Source organism: Hakea prostrata, chromosome 11, assembly GCF_041222555.1.
Source record: "Hakea prostrata isolate BN-2017 chromosome 11, UWA_Hpros_2, whole genome shotgun sequence".
NCBI classification, from domain to species: domain Eukaryota; kingdom Viridiplantae; phylum Streptophyta; class Magnoliopsida; order Proteales; family Proteaceae; genus Hakea; species Hakea prostrata.
Genome location: NC_142610.1, coordinates 23,998,015 through 24,017,326, shown reverse-complemented (window position 1 = coordinate 24,017,326; position 19,312 = coordinate 23,998,015). Strand labels below are relative to the sequence as shown.

General features: G+C 42.2%; 1 protein-coding gene across 2 annotated transcripts in view; it reads right to left on the bottom strand.

Moving 5' to 3' along the window:
* Positions 1-19,312, bottom strand: part of LOC149001046 (protection of telomeres protein 1b-like) — an 84,947-nt gene that overhangs the window by 25,961 nt on the left and 39,674 nt on the right. For both annotated transcript variants that reach the window (XM_089139354.1, XM_089139355.1), the window contains exon 3: positions 9,245-9,434. In XM_089139354.1, the coding sequence (XP_088995480.1) occupies positions 9,245-9,434 (190 nt within the window). The remainder of the gene's footprint in view (positions 1-9,244; positions 9,435-19,312) is intronic.

Here is a 19,312-nt window from a genome sequence, read left to right as displayed (position 1 = left end):
AGAACGAGAGTGACAATCAATAAAAGTAACAAAGTACCTATGGCCAGTAATAGACACGTCAACAGGGACCCCACACATCAATATGAATTAGCATAAAAGAAATAGGTTTTCTATTATGAAGAGAAGGTAAATAAATACAACGAGTGCGCTTCGCAAAATGCCAGGCTTCACAAAAAAAATTATCCTCATTACAAGAAGAAATCAAATTAGGAAATATTTTCTTAAGAGTTCCTTAAGGGAGGTGACCAAGCCTAAAGTGCCACTAATGAAGGTCTGATATTACCGAATGGACCGGATTAGAAGATGTAGTCAAAGCAGACGCAGATTCTCCAATTGGCTCGAGCAAATAAAGTCCATTGTCTAGTTTACCACGTCCAATCTCCTTCCCCGTGACTAGATCCTAGAAGACACAGTAAGATGGGAAAAAAGTCACTTTACAATTCAACTCATGTGAAGACTACTGATAGAGAGAAAGTTAGTAGAGAAAGAGGGAACATCTAAAACTTTAGACAAAGAAAGTGATGGAAAATGCTGAATGGTCCCTTTTCCAACGATGGAAGAATAGGAGCCATCAGCAATTCGAACTTTATCCTTTCCAGAAGTTGGAGAATATTGTAAGAAAGAGGAGGGTAAACTTGTCATATGATCTGTGCCTCCTGTATTAATGATCCAAGGAGTAGAAACTGAAGAAGCTTGAAAGCCTATAAAAGTTTTACCTGAAGTAGCAAGGTAGGAGATGGTATGGGTAGTAGAGGAAGCTGTGGTCCGAGGCTGTACCGGCAGTAGAAGACTACAGAATACGTTGCAAAGTAGCGAACTCCTCCTATGAAAAACCAACGTTTGCAGAGGGTGTGGTGGAAACTGTCTCAGAAAGACTAGCCTTTTGGTTTTCCCTTTCTTTGTGCTTGTTTTTGCTCAAAATCAACAGGCTTCCCATGCAGTTTCCAACCTTAGTATGATATGGTTTGTGATAGTGCTCACACTTGACAATCTCCTTAGCCAGATCAGATTTAGTGCGAACTGATTGTAAAGCTGATTTCTCCATAATAGGAGTATGAAGCATGGCTAATCGACGACTTTCCTCACACTGAACAAGAGCATAAGACTGTTCTAGTGTAGGAAAGGGAGAATGACTTAAGACTTGCACTCTGATCTGATCGTACTCCACATTCAAACCTGCTAAGAAGTCATATACCCGAATCTTATCAATGTGCTTCCTATAAGTAGTCACATTATCTGGGTTAGTGGGATGATAATCCCCATAATGATCCAACTCCTGCAAAAGAGATCGCAACTCAGCATAATATTGGGCCATGGTCAGTTCCTTTTGGGTAGTCTCATAAAGCTTCTTTCGTAACTCATAAACCTGTGCATCATTCCCCAACTGCCACAGGTTTCAGTAGTAGCCTTCCAGATTTGGGCTACTATCAAGTAATAGGTAACCTCGAGCAATATTTGGATGCATGGAATTCAAAAGGAATGACATAATAAGAGAGTCATTTGATATCCATTTATCCAGTAAAACACTTGCAGTAATGGTGCTCGTAATGTGTCCAACTAGTCCTCTTCCAGCAATAGTCAGGTAAGCAGATCGAGACCAGATCAAATAATTTGTGGCATCAAATCTTACCGAAAGAGGATGAAGAGTGGGGTAATGCTCGAATCTAGTGGGAGCAGTAGTACCATCGGTGGTTGCCATATTGAAAGAATTGTCTGTAGTTCTTCAGTCTTCACCCCTTCAAAGTAATTGAAATGCTACAGAATGCAATAGCCAACCACCCAAACAATTCTAAGTAATGAGCCAATTTTTCTCTCTTTTTTTTTCTATATAAAATTTAACTAATAAACCCTGAAAAGTATGAGCCCCTGAAACATCAAAATATATATATATATATAAAATAGGATTTTGAACCGTAGGAATAAAATATGGTTCGACCAAAGGAGGTCTGGTCTGGTTTAGTCCAGGCGATATGTTTAATGGGATTGCATAAGCATCGTCCCAAATCGAGAATGGAAGAAAACCAGAGCAAATCGATTTTCAGAAAGTTTACCTGGGTGATGGCGGTGGTTCGATGGAAGAAGCAAACCTGGCGGTAGTTTGATGGAAGAAGCAGACCTGGTGGTGGTTCGATGGAAGAAGCAAATCGATGTCGATGGTGATGGCGGAGGCGATGACAATGGTTCGATGGAAGAATCAAATATGAGTCTTGCTGGAAGAAGCAAGCAGAGTCATCGGTATAATTGCAGCGGTGATGGTTCTTCTTCTTTTCTTTTTTTTTTTCTCCTGGTCTTCGAGGTTTGCAACAGAAAAGATAATGCAGCGGTAGTAACTGAAGAACGATGGTGACCCAATTGTGATGGTTTGCGATGGGTTTGAAAGAGAGAAGAAGAAAAAAATCCTAATCGAATTTAGGCTCTGATACCATGTTGAAAGAAACGATTATGGTGAATGGCTTATGGATCAATGATCTCAAGCCCTCTATTTATAATTAAGTGGAAAGTACACTATTACAAGGAATAGAATTTTACATGAATACAAACTCTAATTTAACTCCTATACAAACTCTAATTGAACTCCTAATAGAATCCAACAACTTCCAATAATTTTATGGAAGTTTCATTTTTTTTTAGGTGCTTTCATTTGGATCAACATTTCAACTCCACTTTGTTCTCAATCAGATTTGAGGAACTGCAAACTGTGATCATCACAAACTCATGAATCATGACTCATCATAGTCCACATCAACTGTAAAGTTCACATATTAAGACTCCATGAGCATATTCTTAAGAGTTGAGAGTAGAAACTCAAAGGTTCACCAAAATATACAAAACAAACAGGCCTTATCCCAATTAAATGGGGCCAGCTACATGGATCCTTTACCTACCAATCAATTCTATTTGAGGACATCCTAGATACAAGGCCGCTTTCTCACTACTTCTCCTTGAGGTTATCTTAGGTCTGCCCCTAGTAATTCCATTTCCTTCAATTTGGATTATCACTTCTTCGTAGAGGGGTATTTAAAAGCCTTCGTTGAATGTGGTCGTCCCATCGCAATTGACTTTCTTGTAGCTTATAATACAACGGAGCTACCCCGAGACAAGCTCTATTATGATCATTGTTTACCTTATCCTTCCTAGTTTTGCCACTCATCCATCTTAGCATCCTCATTTCTACTTCACTGAGTTTATCTAAATGATGCAATAAGGAATAAAATATGATGGCAAATCCAAGGGAAGCTCTGGCAAACAAAAAAGAAAAAGGAGTAGCACTAAAAAGAACATAAGAAAATTTTGCATATGAAATGTGATAATTAAGGCAATTACACACAAATTCCTACACAGCCTCCACGTTTAGGGCCCCTTTTGGCCACACCACTAGAAGAGAAAATCCTCCTTCACATGGATTAATGTGCGATGTCTACCATGTGGCCTCATGTATCACAAATTTTAGGCTAGCATACTCAATCTTAAATCTCAAGTTGTTTTTTAGATGCCAAAGCTAAACTATTAAGCAATTTTACATCTTTAATGTGAATTGGGCTTGTTGAAGTATGCACAAGTTTTGGGCTGTTTTACTGTTCACGTGAACAGTATTTTGCCAGTGATGCCACTCTACTTTCTATTTCTAATATAAGAATCTTGCAACACAAGTTTTGGGAGTTTCTAGAAAGCATAGTTTCTAATTTGGTGATAGTTTCTAATTCGGTAATAGTTTCTATTTTGGTGGTAGTTTCTATTTTCATAACTTTCTATAATAGGAGCTAGAATGTTACTAAAGCTATAATTTTTTTTTTTGTTTCTTTTTTCTCGAGGACAATTACTTGTCTCTCAAGTTGTATTAGATTCATTTGAAGCTATAAATAAAAGGGCTTTGCAATTCTAGACTCTTTAGCCAAAATCGCAGGCCTCTTCTGCTGTTTCTTCATCTCTGTTCTCCTCTTCTTCTTCTCTCTTTCCTCTGTTCAAGTTCAGCTGTTGTTTTGATTATTTAAAGCTTGTTTTAACATGGTATCAGAACTTTTTTTAACCAAAACAATGTTGTTCTCAATATTCTCTTCTGAAGTTCTCTTTTGTTTTTCTGTTTTCCTTGGTGTGAAGCCACCTAATGCTATATATTATGCACTGTTAGATCAGATATTCATGTGAACTGATCTTCTCTACCTATTACCTTACTCTTACAAGTTCCAGAACTTGGATTAAATAATGTTTTCTACTTACCTTCGTTACCTCATTTTGCTGCACTTTGCAAACCCTTTTTTTCTCCTATTCAGTCCTAAGGTAGCAGAATTTTTTTTGTGCTCATTCTACTTCAAGTTCTGGAAAACTGATTTGAGAGATATCTACCTCAACTTTGATGTCTTCACTTCCAAATGACCCAACCATGAGTACAGCTGAATTTAAGGGATCTCAAAGATATCATGTAAACGTTCAAATTACATCCATCAAGCTCATAGGTGGTTCTAATTATTTGTTGTGGTCACAAGCAGTTCGAGTTTACATACTTGCCAAAAGTAAGCTTAAGTTCATTGAGGGTGAACCTCTTGTTGAGACTAACAAATCCTATTTTAGTTGGATCCAAGATGATGCAATCATCAAATTTGGACGTGGAATAGTATGGAACCTGATATTATAGTGAATGTTATGTTCCATAAGACTAAAAAGAGAATATGGGATGACTTGCAAGAGACCTATTCCCAAGCTAAAAATATGACTCAAATTTTCAGTATTTATGAAAAGCCATTTCAATTTCAGCAAGCTGACAAGTCTCTGCAGGATCATTACAACTCCTTAAAGGCATAATGGAGGAGCTGAATGTATTTCAAACTTTCAACACAGATATAGAGAAGCTTAACACCCAACAGAATGAAATTTTTGTATCCAAGTTTCTTACAGGATTGAACCCTAAACTGAAATATGTCAAAGGACATCTTCTTGTTGGTGAGCATGTCCCCAACCTTAGTGAAGCATATTCTAGACTTCAACGTATTGCCTTGCCTGAAGGGAGTTCTCCAAAAAAAGTTCCAAAGGAGAAAATTCAGCCTTCACTACCTCTTGTGGAAGGGGACGTGGTCGTGGTTCAGGGGGAGTTAGAAAATCTTATAGAGGTCGTGGTATTCAATTGTCTAATAAAGTGATAAGACATCTCGACTTTGTACTCATCGCAATAAATCAGGGCACTTATTGGAAGCTTGTTGGGCCAAACATGGAAAGCCATAGTGGGCCAAGCAACTTGCCGATCATGTCGTTTCTGATGGTGGTACTGATATTGTAGTAAACAACGATAGTGGTTCTGGATCTTCTTCAAGGGACTTGTCTAAGACTCTAAGAGATGATGTAAGTCAAATCCTTCACCGATTGCAAAATACTGAGACCGGCGCTTCCATATCCACTGGTACTTTTGCTGCCACACTTTCTCATGCAGGTAACACAGCACTACTCACTTCTACTCCCACCGCTTGGATCCTCAATTCAGGGGCCTCTTCCCACATGACTGGTAAGTCATCACTTTTCAGTTCTTTTTCTCAATCTACCACTAAAAATACTGTTGTCATAGCTAATGGGACTTCCACACCTATTCTAGGCTCTAGAAGTGTTTGCCCCACATGACTGGCAAGTCATCACTTTTCAGCTCTTTTTCTCAATCTACCACTAAAAATACTGTTGTCATAGCTAATGGGACTTCCACACCTATTCTAGGCTCTGGAAGTGTTTCCCCCACATGACTGGTAAGTCATCACTTTTCAGCTCTTTTTCTCAATCTACCACTAAAAATACTGTTGTCATAGCTAATGGGACTTCCACACCTATTCTAGGCTCTGGAAGTGTTTCTTCTACATCTTCTCTTACTTTGTCATCCGTACTTCATGTTGTTAACTTTCCTTTTAACTTATTATCTGTTAGTCAGTTAACTAAAGTATTAAACCGTTCTATGACTTTTACTCCCACTTCTTGCATTTTTCAGGACCTTCACACGAGGAAGACGATTGGTGGAGGGTGTGAAAGGAACGGACTCTACTATCTGGACTATGCTGCCCCTATTGTAGCTCTCTCTGATGATGGTGTAGATGCTCTCCAGTGGCACTGTTGTTTAGGCCATTTGTCATAAGCTAAATTAAAATTTTAATTCTTCTTTTAAGTAAGTGTCTAAATTAAATAGCGAAGCGTGTGAGTCAGGGAAGCATCATAGTGCCACCTATCCTCCACGTTCTATCACTTGTAGTGAGTCCTTGTTTTCTCTTGTTCATTCTCATATTTGGGGTATGCAAAATTAGTAATAAGCATGGTTTTTTATATTTTATCACTTTTGTGGACGATTTCTCCCGTCCTATGTGGTTGTATCTTTTAAAGGATCAGACAAAATTTGTAACTACATTTAAAAGTTTTATCCATGAAATTCAGACTTAATTTTCTCTTCATGTTAAAAATTTTCAGTCTGATAATGCTTTATAGAATATGTGCAACATGATATATCTAACCTTTGTGATTCTCTTAGAATGATTCATTAAACCAGTTGTTCATTCACTCCCCAACAAAATGGAGTGACTAAACGCAAAAATCGTCACCTTTTGGAGGGTGCACACACTATTTTGATTCAGATGAATGTTCCCAAGAGTTACTGGTGTGATGCAGTTTTGACTGCTGATCATTTAATTAACTGAATGCCTATCACTTTGCTTTCAGAAGAATCCCCTTATTCATTTGTTTTTCCCAATAGAGAACCGTTTTTAATTGCACTCGTTGTGCGTGTTTTGTTCACATACCACATCCTTTGGATAAACTTCCCTCATTCTATTAAGTGTATTTTTCTTGGGTATTCATGTACTCAAAAAGGTTTTCATTGTTATGATCCGATTCTTGGCAAACAATTTGTAAGTGCAAATGTGACCTAGTCAATCTATCTCCGCTGAAAACTGCGTTTTGGATGATACTCCTCATATTCCTTCTTTAGTTCCTTCCACTAGCAATGTTCCTCTACAGGTTTATCAGCAGAGACATAAGTTGGCAGAACATACTATGGATAGTACAATTCCTCCTAAAGATACTAGCCGCTCTCCTTTAGTGGAGCCTAAAGCTGGCCCTACAGATGTTCCTTCTTCATCCTCTCCACCGATAGATTCTTCTAGTAGAGATCCTACTCCTCCTTCAGAGACTTACCAATTGCTTTGAGGAAAGGTACTCGTACTTTGTGATCTAACATTGTTTATCCTTTTTCCAAAATTTTCTCTGTCTCTAATCACCCTCCTAGCTTTCGTTGCCTTGCTTTATGTCTGTCTACCATTCATATTCCAACCCATCATACCGAGGCTCTTAAAATTCTTGGCTAAAAAGCTGCCATGGACATGGAAATGGATGCTTTACAATCTCGTCATACATAGTCTTTAGTAGACTAACCTCCTAGGAAAGATGTGGTCCGCTGTCGGTGGGTGTATACTGTTAAGTACCATTCTGATGGTATAGTTGAAGGGCTCAAGGGCTGCTTGGTGGCTAAGGGCCATACGCAAACATATGGTGTAGATTTTGAGACTTTTTCTCTTATGGCTAGACTTAATTATGTTCGTGTTTCGATCTCTCTAGTTGTTCTTATGATTGGCCTCTTTTTCGGCTTGACATCAAAAATGCATTTTTATACGGTGATCTTCATAAAGAAGTTTACATGGAGAGATCTCCAAGGTATATTGCTCAAGGGGAGGACAGTGTTCGTGTCTGCAAGCTTCATAAAGCAATTTATGGACTAAAACAATCTCCATGGGCTTGGTTTGAGAAATTTAGCAAGATTGTGGAGTCTTTTGGAATTGTACTGAGTTATTCTAATCACTCTATTTTTTGTTAGACGACAGGGTGTGTTGTCACTATGGCAGTTTATGTTGATGATATTGTTCTTTTAACTAGTGATGTTGGAGCAATCCATACAGTCAAGGCATACTTATAAAAATCTTTCCAAACCAAAGACTTAGGTGATCTACAGTATTTCTTGGGGATTGAAGTGATCTGCAGTAAACAAGGAGTAAGTTTGTCACAAAGGGAGTATGTGTTAGATCTTATAACTGAGACTTGCATGCTTGCTTCTAAACTTAACGAAATTCCCATGGATCCTTAGTTGAAGTTAGGACGTGATGATGGTGACTTTTGGATGATGTCCATCGTTACAGGAGACTTATTGGGAAAATTACTTATCTTACTGTTACTCGTCCCAATATTTATATTTACATTACTAGTAATCCAATGTTCAATAAGAAGACGAAGCATATAGAGGTAGATTGTCACTTTGGGCATGATGCAGTCAAAAAGAAGCTTATAGCGACTTCTTTTGTAAGCTTTATTGACCAAGTAGTTGATTTGTTCACCAATGCTCTGTTCAAACCAAGTTTTCAGTCTATCTGTTGCAACCTGGGCATGGGAGATTTGTATGCTCCAGCTTAAGGCAGAGTGTTGAAGCATACGCAAGTTTTGGGCTGTTTTATTCTTCATGTTACTGTTCACGTGAACAGTATTTTCCAGTGATGCTACTCTACTTTCTATTTCTAATATAGGAATCCTACTACACAAATTTTGGGAGTTTCTAGAAAGCACAGTTTCTAATTTGGTGATAGTTTATATTTTGGTGGCAGTTTATATTTTAGGAGCTAGAAAGTTACTAAAGCTGTAATTTTTTTTTTTTTTTTTTTTTCTAGAGGACAATTACTTGTCTCTCAAGTTGTATTAGATTCATTTGAAGCTATAAATAAAAGGCTCTGCATTCTAAACTCTTTAGCTAGAATCGCAGGCCTCTTTTGCTGGTTCTTCATCTCTGTTCTCTTCTTCTTTTTCTTCTCTCTTTCCTTTGTTCAAGTTCAGTTGTTGTTTTGATTATTTAAAGCTTGTTTTCTAATAGGACTGAAACTTGGGAACCAATAGAATATGGTGTGGACAAACACAGCACCAAATGGCAGATATTTGGGTAGTACATATGGTGTGGACAAACACAGCTCCAAGTGGCAGATATTTGGGTAGTATGGAAACTTCTTTATGTGAAGTAGTGGATAATTAACCAACAGCAAAATTGAAATTATAACAGAAAAAGTTTTAACTAATTTATCCACTTTACAGATGATACATCAAGTGGTTTCCATAATTTTTTATTTAACTACATTAAGTATTTCAATTCAACAAAAATTTAAAAATCATAATAGTAGGCAGGATTTAACAATTTTAACAGATAGTAAAAGAAATGAGCAGATCTGGATCAGTTCATGCACGAGGGTACCTTCATCAAGTTGAAAATTGAGCAACCATGTCCTTAAACTGGCTACAAATTTCTTATCATCATCTCTGCTGTGGTGTCTTGGAGAAACCTGGTATGGGATGAAGTTTGAACTAGATTTCCCTTCAAATAGGGCAAATGAAGAGAATTTTTTGTTGAAAAGAGCATACATCTCCCCATTATTAGCTTTTATCTGCATATTGATGTTCATAAAGATCTGAGTAACAAGGAGTTATCACTTATTGCACTTTATTGATGTTCATATAGATCTGAGTAACAAGGAGTTATCACTTATTGCACTAAAATACAAATACTATGAAAATATGTAACACCAATCCAGTAAAGATGTTCATCTATTGGTTTTTCATGTTCTTGTAGAAGCAATAGTATGTGATTTTATCTACTAATGTCAAAAACAAAAGCCAATGCTGAGATTCTCCCATGCCAAACAAGCCAAACTTCTTCCAGAACAAACTCAAAGTATTTGTCAGCAAAATATGTACCAGATCACTCGTCTCGCATTACTGTTTACCATTTATGAGAGTCTTTTACATGCAACCCAGGTTTTGAATCCTATTAAATTGATGTAGGACTGACTTACAAGGGGACTGGATCACCACTTACTTAGGACACTAGTATGGGGGATGGGAATTGCACAGTGCTCACACACTACTAGCAAGAAATCTAAGATAGAATATTAACCAGCAATCAATAATATAAATAAAGTGCAAACATCATAAAGATTTAAGGAAATAAAACTCAGATGTCAAGCATGGATGAACCACTCACATAGGTAGGGGGATTGGGAGCATTATATTCAAAATAAGAAGCCATAGCAACAATTCATATGGACTGATCTTTCATTCCATTAAAGAATAAATATCACATTCAATGTCAAAGACCTACCCCAAATCTAACCACCAACAAATAAGGCATCAATTAGGATTAGCAAAAGAAAATAAATAAAGAATTGCAGTCAGCAGTCCCAATAAAAGAAAATTTCCAAAACTATGAAGTGGCACAAATCTGGAAAATCCAGTGATAGGGTTTAAGATGAAAGAATGCAAGAAACTAAGAACTAGAAAGCAAGAAAAGATTGCAGCAGTGTACTGTCAAGCTCGAGCAAAGAGAGAAAAATAAAAATTAGAAGAAACAAAGGCAGCAGCATTACTGTAACAGGGGTAGGAAAAGAATCCTGCAAGCAAGTTGTTAAGAAAAAAAAAAAGAAAAGAAGAAACAAGGGGTGGGATAGCAAGGCTGTCAACAGGGTGAAGGGAGGGGAAATAGGCAGCAGGGAGACTTCCATACAAATAAAAATTAGAAGAAACAGAAGCAGCAGCGTTATAATCCTGCAAGCAAGTGGTTAAGAGAAAGGAAAAAGAAAAAAAAAAAAAAAGGAAGAAACAAGGGGTGGGACAGCAAGGCTGTCAACAGGGTGAAGGGAGGGAAAAAAAAAGGGAAATAGGCAGCAGGGAGACTTCCATACAAAAAAGGGAGAGAATAAAGAAGACACCCCGGGGGGGGGGGGGCAGAGAGAAGGGGATCTTTCACACAAATAAAGAGAAGGGGGGGTTGGGAAAAAGGGATCTTTCACGCAAATAAAGAGAGGCGGGAAGAGGATTACCGTGAGAGAGAGAGGGGCCATCGCTGGATCCCAGAGAAGGGCTGCGGCATCTCTTTCTTTTCTTCTTTTCTAATTCATGCGATCCTATTGATGCCCTAATGTGTGTTTAAATAATATATATATATATATATATATATATAATTGTTATCCGAAAGGGACCACCAAATAATAATGGTTCAATTAAGAACCAACCAGGCGGCTTGGCGGTCCAAGAAGATGTTGCATAACAGCTGGATCAGGAGGCTTCTCGGATGACAGAAGGCGACACAGGAAAGACTCGCTGACAAGTCCAGACGCCTGGCAAGACCAGCGGCCTGTAGGGGATCCTTGGTATCTCCTCGTTTGAGATGTCCCATAGCATTAATTTCAGAAATTAATGTCTAGAAGGCTGTGCAGTGATAAGAGACAGCTTGGAAGCCCAACATTCGCTCTAAGACTACGGCAAGAACAGCATCACCACTTTTTGTCTCCTCAACCACAGACTAAGGTCGCATCAGGACGATACTCAAAGTTGACTCCTTGAAGACAAAAGGTGTTTGCAGCAGCCCAGGGTCTGCAACCGTCAAAGGGCGACGTCTCCAAACCTCAAAAGCCATCTCCACCGTTGAGCAGCGCGATAGAGAGCCGGTCGGTCATCATAGACGAGAAAAGGTCACAAGTTCGCTATAAATAGGGACGGGGTTCCCAAGTATAACCAGAGCTTTCTCCAGCCATTATTCTCCTCCATAACTCCTTGAGAAACATTCCTTCATCCACCTTTTGCATTTACTTTGCTAGTCTTGATTCTCATCTCCTCCATTAAAGACTGCCTTAATCATTGGAGGTGGCTTCCCATCCTCAGAGGCGACCCACTCTCACTCTTATTTTGTCTGTCAGGAGGCTAAGGAGAAACGAAACCATTGAAGGATTTGGGGTTGGTCCCGAAACCTGATCCACTCCACAACATTTGGCGCCGTCTATGCGAAACGCTGACAAAAAGCTCAATCGCTGTCCCTACAACCTAGTTACTGGAATGGCTGGAGACAAATCACCAGAGCGGGTGTTCCAATCTCAGGACCCCCTACGACATAAGAAGAAGGGTGCTAAACAAAAGACGGGTCCAGGAATTTCTAAGGACAGACAACCCACCATGGGACGTGATCAGTTGGAGATCCCCCCTATCGATCCTCCCGCTGATCTTCCTCCACCAGGGTTCGCTCCTTCTCCGATTTCCAACCCGGAGATGCAGCCTAACATGCAGCAGATGATGTTCGAGATGCTCAGCTCTTTGCACTCCATGGCGGCACAGGGAGGCCATTTTGTGTCCTCTCCTATCCCTCCAACCAGTCTTCATGGAACTGGTAACCCTACCCAGGCAGATGCAGGTGATAGGGCCCTAAGGGACGATGGTAACACACGCCGTCGAAGACGGTCAAGCCAGAAAGAAAAGAAAAAGACCAAAGTTACTAGAAAAGGGGGTAACAGCTCTGTCTTCGACAAGCTGGGAGCTCTCAACGATACATTCTCTTGTCCAGGAGTTATCACTAAGCGTGCTCAGACGACGAGAGTCAGACGACCCATGAAGGAGCAGGTGGCGGAATCCAAGGGCCCTCACCGAAGTGGTGAGTCTTCGGACCCCTCTGGGTCTATTCGCAATGAAAGCTTGTATCGCCAAGTTCAGGACATCAACGAGCGCCTCTTTCAACTGGATAAGGTCCCAGACGAAGTACAGCTGGTACTAAGTCAAGATCCCTTCATCCCGGAGATAATGGTGGCTCCTTTACCCGTAGGGTTCCGTACCCCCACTTTCACTTCATATAACGGGACTACGGACCCTATGGCCCACATAAGTCATTTCACTTCAATCATGACGATGTGTGGAGGTGGAGACTCCATCAAGTGCAGATGCTTCCCGACATCTCTGACGGGCCCGGCCACTACTTGGTTCTCTAGACTTCCCAAGCACTCCATACACAACTTTACGGAGTTGGTGTATGCCTTTGCAGCAAGGTTTAAGAGTGACATCAAGAAGGACAAAACAGAGGACAACTTGCTGGCTCTTAAGCAAGGCCGGCAGGAGTCCATCAGAGATTTTATCTCTCGTTTCAACAATATTTCCATATTGATCAAAGATCTTGATGACAAGGTGGCGTTCACGGCGTTCAAAAGAGCTATGACCAGTGAGAAGCTGATCACCTCTATTGTTGAAAAGAAGCCAAAAACCTTAGCCGAACTCCTCGACTTGGGGTATGAAATGGCGACTGTGGAGGAGGTTCTGGAAGCAAACCGAAGCCACTTCAGGGACCAGGAGGGTCCTCTTGCCAGGAAAACTCTTGAGTCTAGCTCCAAACCTCGCTACGCAAAGAAGGATGTCAAACCTCGACAGGACTGGCGCAATAGGAAAGTGATTGATGAGGACGATGAAGCCTTTACCCCTCTCAACAAGTCACGATCCGTGGTCATGATGCAGATTCGTGATTCGGGAGATTCCAAACTCTTGAGGACACCCGGAAAAATCGTGGCGAAACCCCAAAACAGACCCGACATGTCAAGGTTCTGTTAGTACCACCAGGAAAAGTTGCCGGATGTTGAAGATAGAGATTGAAAAGTTGATAGCCAGAGGACGGTTAGATCAACACGTGAAAGGTTTTCATCGTCGAGAGCCATCACCACCTCCCAGGAGGCGCAGCCGCACTCCCCCGGCCGAAGACGCCAGATCTCGAGGGAAGGCTCCGATGACCCCCAGGGATGAGGAACTCCCTTAAATAAACACAATATTCAGGAGGCCCAATCCCTGATCAGTTAACCAGATGAGGCAGCAAACACGTGTCGTTAGCACCGTGGAACCCACTGTTGTCACTCATTTTGTTCAGAGCAAGCCCATCACCTTTGCCGAGAAGGAGCTTATTGATGTCAGTACTCCGCACGATGACGCCTTAGTCATCAAGCCGCGGCTGGCGAATCACATGATTTATCGAGTCTTGGTAGACACGGGATCCTCAGCAGATATCCTGTCTCTTGATGCATTTCGGATGCTCAAGATAGACCAAGAAGCCCTTCAGCCAACAGCAGCTTTGCGGGAAGTTCTACAACAGTCGAAGGCAATATCCAACTGGATCTGACTGTAGGAACTTTTCCCCAGAAGGTAACCATGCCTACCATGTTTATGGTCGTACGAAATCTCTCAGCATACAACATCATTCTGGGACGACCAACCCTCACAACATTGGGAACAATCATCTCACCCAGACATATGATGATGAAATTCCATACTCTTGAGTGAATAGGTACCTGCAAGACGGACCAAAGGCAGTCCAAGATATGTTATCTGAACTTCATCCGAAAACAACCAGCAGCTCCTGTCATAGGAGCAACTTTTGCTGTGGAAGTGCGCGATGATAGGGATGAGAACCAAATACAGCGCGGCGAGCCTGTAGAGAAGCTAGAAAAAGTTCCCCTGAGTTCAGAGCACCCGGAAAGGGAAACTAGCATTGGTTCGGAGCAACCAGAGGCTTTCAAGAAAGAATTGACTTCCTTTCTATCCCAGAATGCTGATGTCTTTGCTTGGTCGGCCAAGGATATGCCTAGAATCAATCAGAGCATAGCAGAGCACCATTTATGGATCAACAAGGGGCTTCCCCCGTTATCCCAGAGAAGGAGAAATTTCTCCACCAAGAAGCAGATTGCCATCCAAACAGAAACGGAGAAACTTGCAAGATCAGGCTTCATCTCGCCGATCGAATGCCCTTAATAGTTAGCCAATGTAGTAATGGTGAAAAAGGCCAGCGGGAAGTGGAGAATGTGCACTGATTACACTGACCTCGATAAAGCTTGCCCGAAAGACTGTTATCCTTTACCAAGGATTGATCTATTGATCGATGCTACTGCGGGACACGAGGCGTTAAGCTTCATGGACGCCTATTCTGGTTACATTCAGATATTGATGGCACCAGAGGATGAGGTTCACACCGCGTTTATGACCAACCGGGAAAGTTATTATTAAAAGGTGATGCCTTTGGTCTAAAGAACGCCGGTGCAACTTATCAGCGAACTGTCAACAAAATCTTCAACAAACAAATTGGAAGAAACATGGAGGTCTACGTAGCTGATATGCTGATCAAAAGCATTGATCCCAATGACCACATCCGCGACTTGGCAGAAGTCTTTAGCATCCTCCGAGAGCACAAGATGCGTCTAAATCCCGAGAAGTGCGCCTTCGGAGTATCATCTGGAAAGTTCCTCGGATTCATGGTTTCACAGAGAGGCATAGAAGCAAATCCTGAGAAAATCAAAGCAATTCTTGACATGCAGCCGCTGCAAACCATGAAGGAAATTCAGTGTCTGATAGGAAGGGTAGCCGCTCTGAGCCGTTTCCTAGCTAAATCTGGTGAGCGCTGCCAACCCTTCTTCGCAGCTCTGAGAACCCTTAACACTACGGCAGAGATGATCTGGAAGGATGAGTGTCAGAATGCCTTTGAAGAATTGAAGGATAAGCTAAGCTCTTCCCCCATTCTGGTATGTCCAACCCCCAAGAAAAACCTGTTTATGTATCTTACATCATCCCCAAAAGCTGTAAGCTCTGTTTTGATTCAAGAAGATGAAGGCATCCGAAGCCCTGTTTATTATGTTTCCCATGTCCTCTTGGATGCTGAAAACCGGTACCCCGAAATCGAGAAGTTAGCCCTAGCCATGATAGTGTCTATCAGGAAGCTAAGGCCTTACTTCCAAGCTCACCCAGTAACTATTCTCACAAATGCTCCTTTGAAGAAGATCCTTCATCGACCAGACTTGGCGGAGAGAATGGTCGTTTGGGCTATGGAGTTGAGCAAACACCAAGTTGAGTTCCAACCGAGAACTGCAATCAAAGGCCAGGCTTTAGCAGACTTCATTGTCGAATCTGCGGCTGGATGGGATGATGGGAAAAATAAAGAAAAACCAATGGAGATTTGGACTTTGCTCGTAGACGGAGCAAGAAATGCCACAGGGAGCAGAGCCGGTTTGGTGCTGGAAAGCCCAAGTGGATTTGTCATTAACTCCACGCTGCGCTTCGCTTTCCCGGCAACCAACAATGTCGCTGAGTACGAAGCATTGCTGGCAGGCCTCCGTCTGGCAGCTTCGCTGCGTGTTCAAAATCTACAAATCCACAGCGATTCCCAATTGATAATTAGTCAAGTGAAAGGTAATTACGAGGCCAGAGGAGAAAAAATGGCACATTATCTGAACATGGCAAACAATTTAAAGCTCCAATTTGATCGATGCGAGTTCTTTCAGATTCCTAGAGATGAGAATTCTAGAGCCGACTTCTTAGCCAAGCTGGCTTTCACTGGCATCACAGAAATAAAAGCTTCAGTATATCAGGAAGTCCTCTACGAACCCAGCATCGATGCCTTGGACATTATGGAGATTGAAGAGTCAGAGCCAACCTGGATGGATGAACTGGTAGCGTACATAAAACAAGACCGATTGCCCGAAGATCTGACCCAGGCCAACATTTTGAAAAGACACGCTGCGAAATTCACCTTGGTGGATGGAGTCTTGTACAAAAGATCGGTCGAGGGACCTCTTCTGAAGTGTGTCGGTCCCGCGGGTGCCAAGTACGCATTGGCAGAAGTACACGACGGCATTTGCAGAGCTCACATGGGGGCTAGGGCCTTAGCCTTCAAAATCTTGAGGCAAGGACTCTACTTGCCAACTATGGTGAAGGATGCGCAGGATTACGTTCGTCACTGCGAACCTTGCCACACATTCCTCAGTCCAGAAAGCCCCTGCGGTTCCTTTGGTATCAATCCTCAGCCCCATTCCTTTCGCAAGATGGGGAATGGATCTGCTAGGACCATTCCCTCCGGCATCTGGGGGAAGAAAATTCATGATTGTGGCAATCGACTACTTCACCAAATGGGTGGAGGTGAAAGCAGTGGCCACTATCACGGAAAAATAGATGGAGAAGTTTGTCCTCAACAAAATCATATACCGGTTCGGTTTGCCAAAGATAGTGTTGACCGACAATGGAACTCAATTTGACAACCCTGCCTTTAAAACTTTCTATAAGACTAATCACATCGACTTCAGAAAGGCGTTGGTATGCATATCCCCAATGTAATGGACATGTGGAAGTTACCAACAGGACGTTGCTAGATGGCATCAAAGGACGGTTGGAAGAAAGCCAAAAACAATGGGTGGATGAGCTCCCCCATGTCCTTTGGGCTTATCGGACTTCGTCAAGAACTCCAACGGGGGAAACTCCCTTCAAGCTGTCCTATGGGTTAGAAGCTTTGATCCCAGTGGAAGTACTGGTAGATTCCTTGAGATCGAAATGCTTTGAAGAAAATCAGAATGAAGAAGGACTTAGAGCGAACTTGGAATTCATTGACGAAATCCGAGAAGCGGCTCTCTACAGAAATGTAGCTTACCAAAAGAAATTAGCAAAATACTATAACTCAAGAGTAAGAAGCAAGACTTTTCAGCAAGGAGATTTGGTTCTCTAACAAGCCGATGTCTCAGCCCCAAGGCAAAGGAACAAGCTATCCCCAAGAAGGGAAGGCCCTTACTTGGTCGTCCTAGAACTACAACCGGGAACCTACAAGCTCAGAGAAATTGAAACAAACAGAGATCTCACTCGTGTGTGGAATGCCATGCACCTAAGAAAGTTTTATCAGAGAACTGAGCAAAAAGTACAACTTCAGAAGAATCCCTTGTATGAAAGCACTTGCTTGAAGACTAAGTTTACAAAGAGCATCAAAAACTACAATTACTTACAATTACTTCCCTTCCACATCAAAAAGGTCAGAAATTACTTACAATTACTTTTCAGTTGGTAAATCGTTTGGGGGAAGGGGAGGAGAAGTAGTCTGTCCTAGATTATCTTCAGAAATCGAAGGTAAGGCGCCGGAAGGAGAGGTGTCAACTTCTGGAAAAGGCGTCCCTAGAGCCTGTTCTTGAAGCCAGTTGAAAACTGGAATCTTTAGCCTCTCGCAAGTACGAGCATCGAAGGGAGAACCTTTACAGACCAATCGCAAAGATTCCTCCGGCAAACTCTTCACCATAAGATCAAAGGCCGTGTCCAAGCCCATTTCAAAGCCAGGAATGGCCTTGCTGGCGAGCTCAGCCTGGAAGTCTTCCGAAGCCTTGTACTCATTAATGATCTCCTCGGAATCGTGAGAGTTGCGTGTGATTAACTCCTGAACAGACTTCTCGGAAATCGTCAAGTTAGCAGCCAATCGATCTTTCTCGGCAACCAATCGGTCCCTCTCGGCAGATAATTTGAAGTGAGAGGTAAAGATGGACTTAATCTCTTTTTGGAGCTCAATTATCGTGTCATCAGCGGCCTCTTTATCATTACGAAGCTGCGACAATTCGGAATTCATCTCTTCTATCAGCGCAGCCTGGGCAGCTAGAGCATCTTTTCCCTTTTGCTTTGCTGACTCGACCTCTCCTCGGGCTCTGTCTCTACTTCTCCGGTAGTAGTCGCAGTTCGAGCGGACCTTGCTCAAATCCTCTTTGGCCTTCTCCAGTTCTTTCTTGGACTCTTCAGCTTCTGAGAAAACTCTTTCAAGATCTGATTGGAGGGCCCTGTTCCTCCCCAGCTGAAAATTTAGATCACGGGTAACACTAGAGCGGTCCAGAACTAAAGCCCTATATTTCCTCGTATATGACTCCAAGAGGCTTAGAGAGCCATACAAGTGCCTGCGGAGAAAGACTGTTCAAGAGGGCTCACCAAAAAGAAACGAAAACACCAAATGTAAGTCGGAATATAGTCCTTACTCGACGAAGTGCGAGTGAAGTTCCGAAGGATGCAAATCGTCACAAGCCCTTTGATCGGCAGAAGTCGTGGCACCCTTTGCCCACACTCCTGCCTTAATGGGATTTCCCAAAATTTTGTCCCCCTAAAAGAGCTCCCACTGCGGAACCCATCGAGGGGGAGCGAAGGTGAAGCATCCTCAACAGGTACCGCCCTTCCACTGGCGGCAACCAAGCTTGGAGACCCAACTTCCTGCATGGATGCGGCTTCAGTGACAGAGGCAACCCCGGCATCAGAAGTGACGGTCTCGGCAACTGGAAGGGTTTGATCAAGAGGATTCGGAAGGGCAACAGTTGGAAGACTGGAGTCCTTTCTAAATTCTTCAGCTGGCACTCCACGGATGGGTACCACTCCTGAAGGAGACTGCTCTGGAGCTGATTGAGGTTCGAGAGCAGGGGGCTTCTCAAAACGGACCACCTTCGTCTTGCCTTTATCAGAAAGAGAGGAACCTTGGCGTTTATGGCGGACGAGGGGCATTTCCTCCTCTTTAGGCGTTTCCTCAATCTCCTCGGTATGGCCCGCATTCTCCTCGATTGCTTCTCGGTTGATATCGTATGTTGTTTTTAGCTCTGAATCCGGAGGGACCCTGGCCACGGGACTGGGAAGGTCGAGCGCTGGTGATGAGGACCCTGCTCCTGTCCCATTGGTTTTTTCTTGTTCCCTCTTGGCT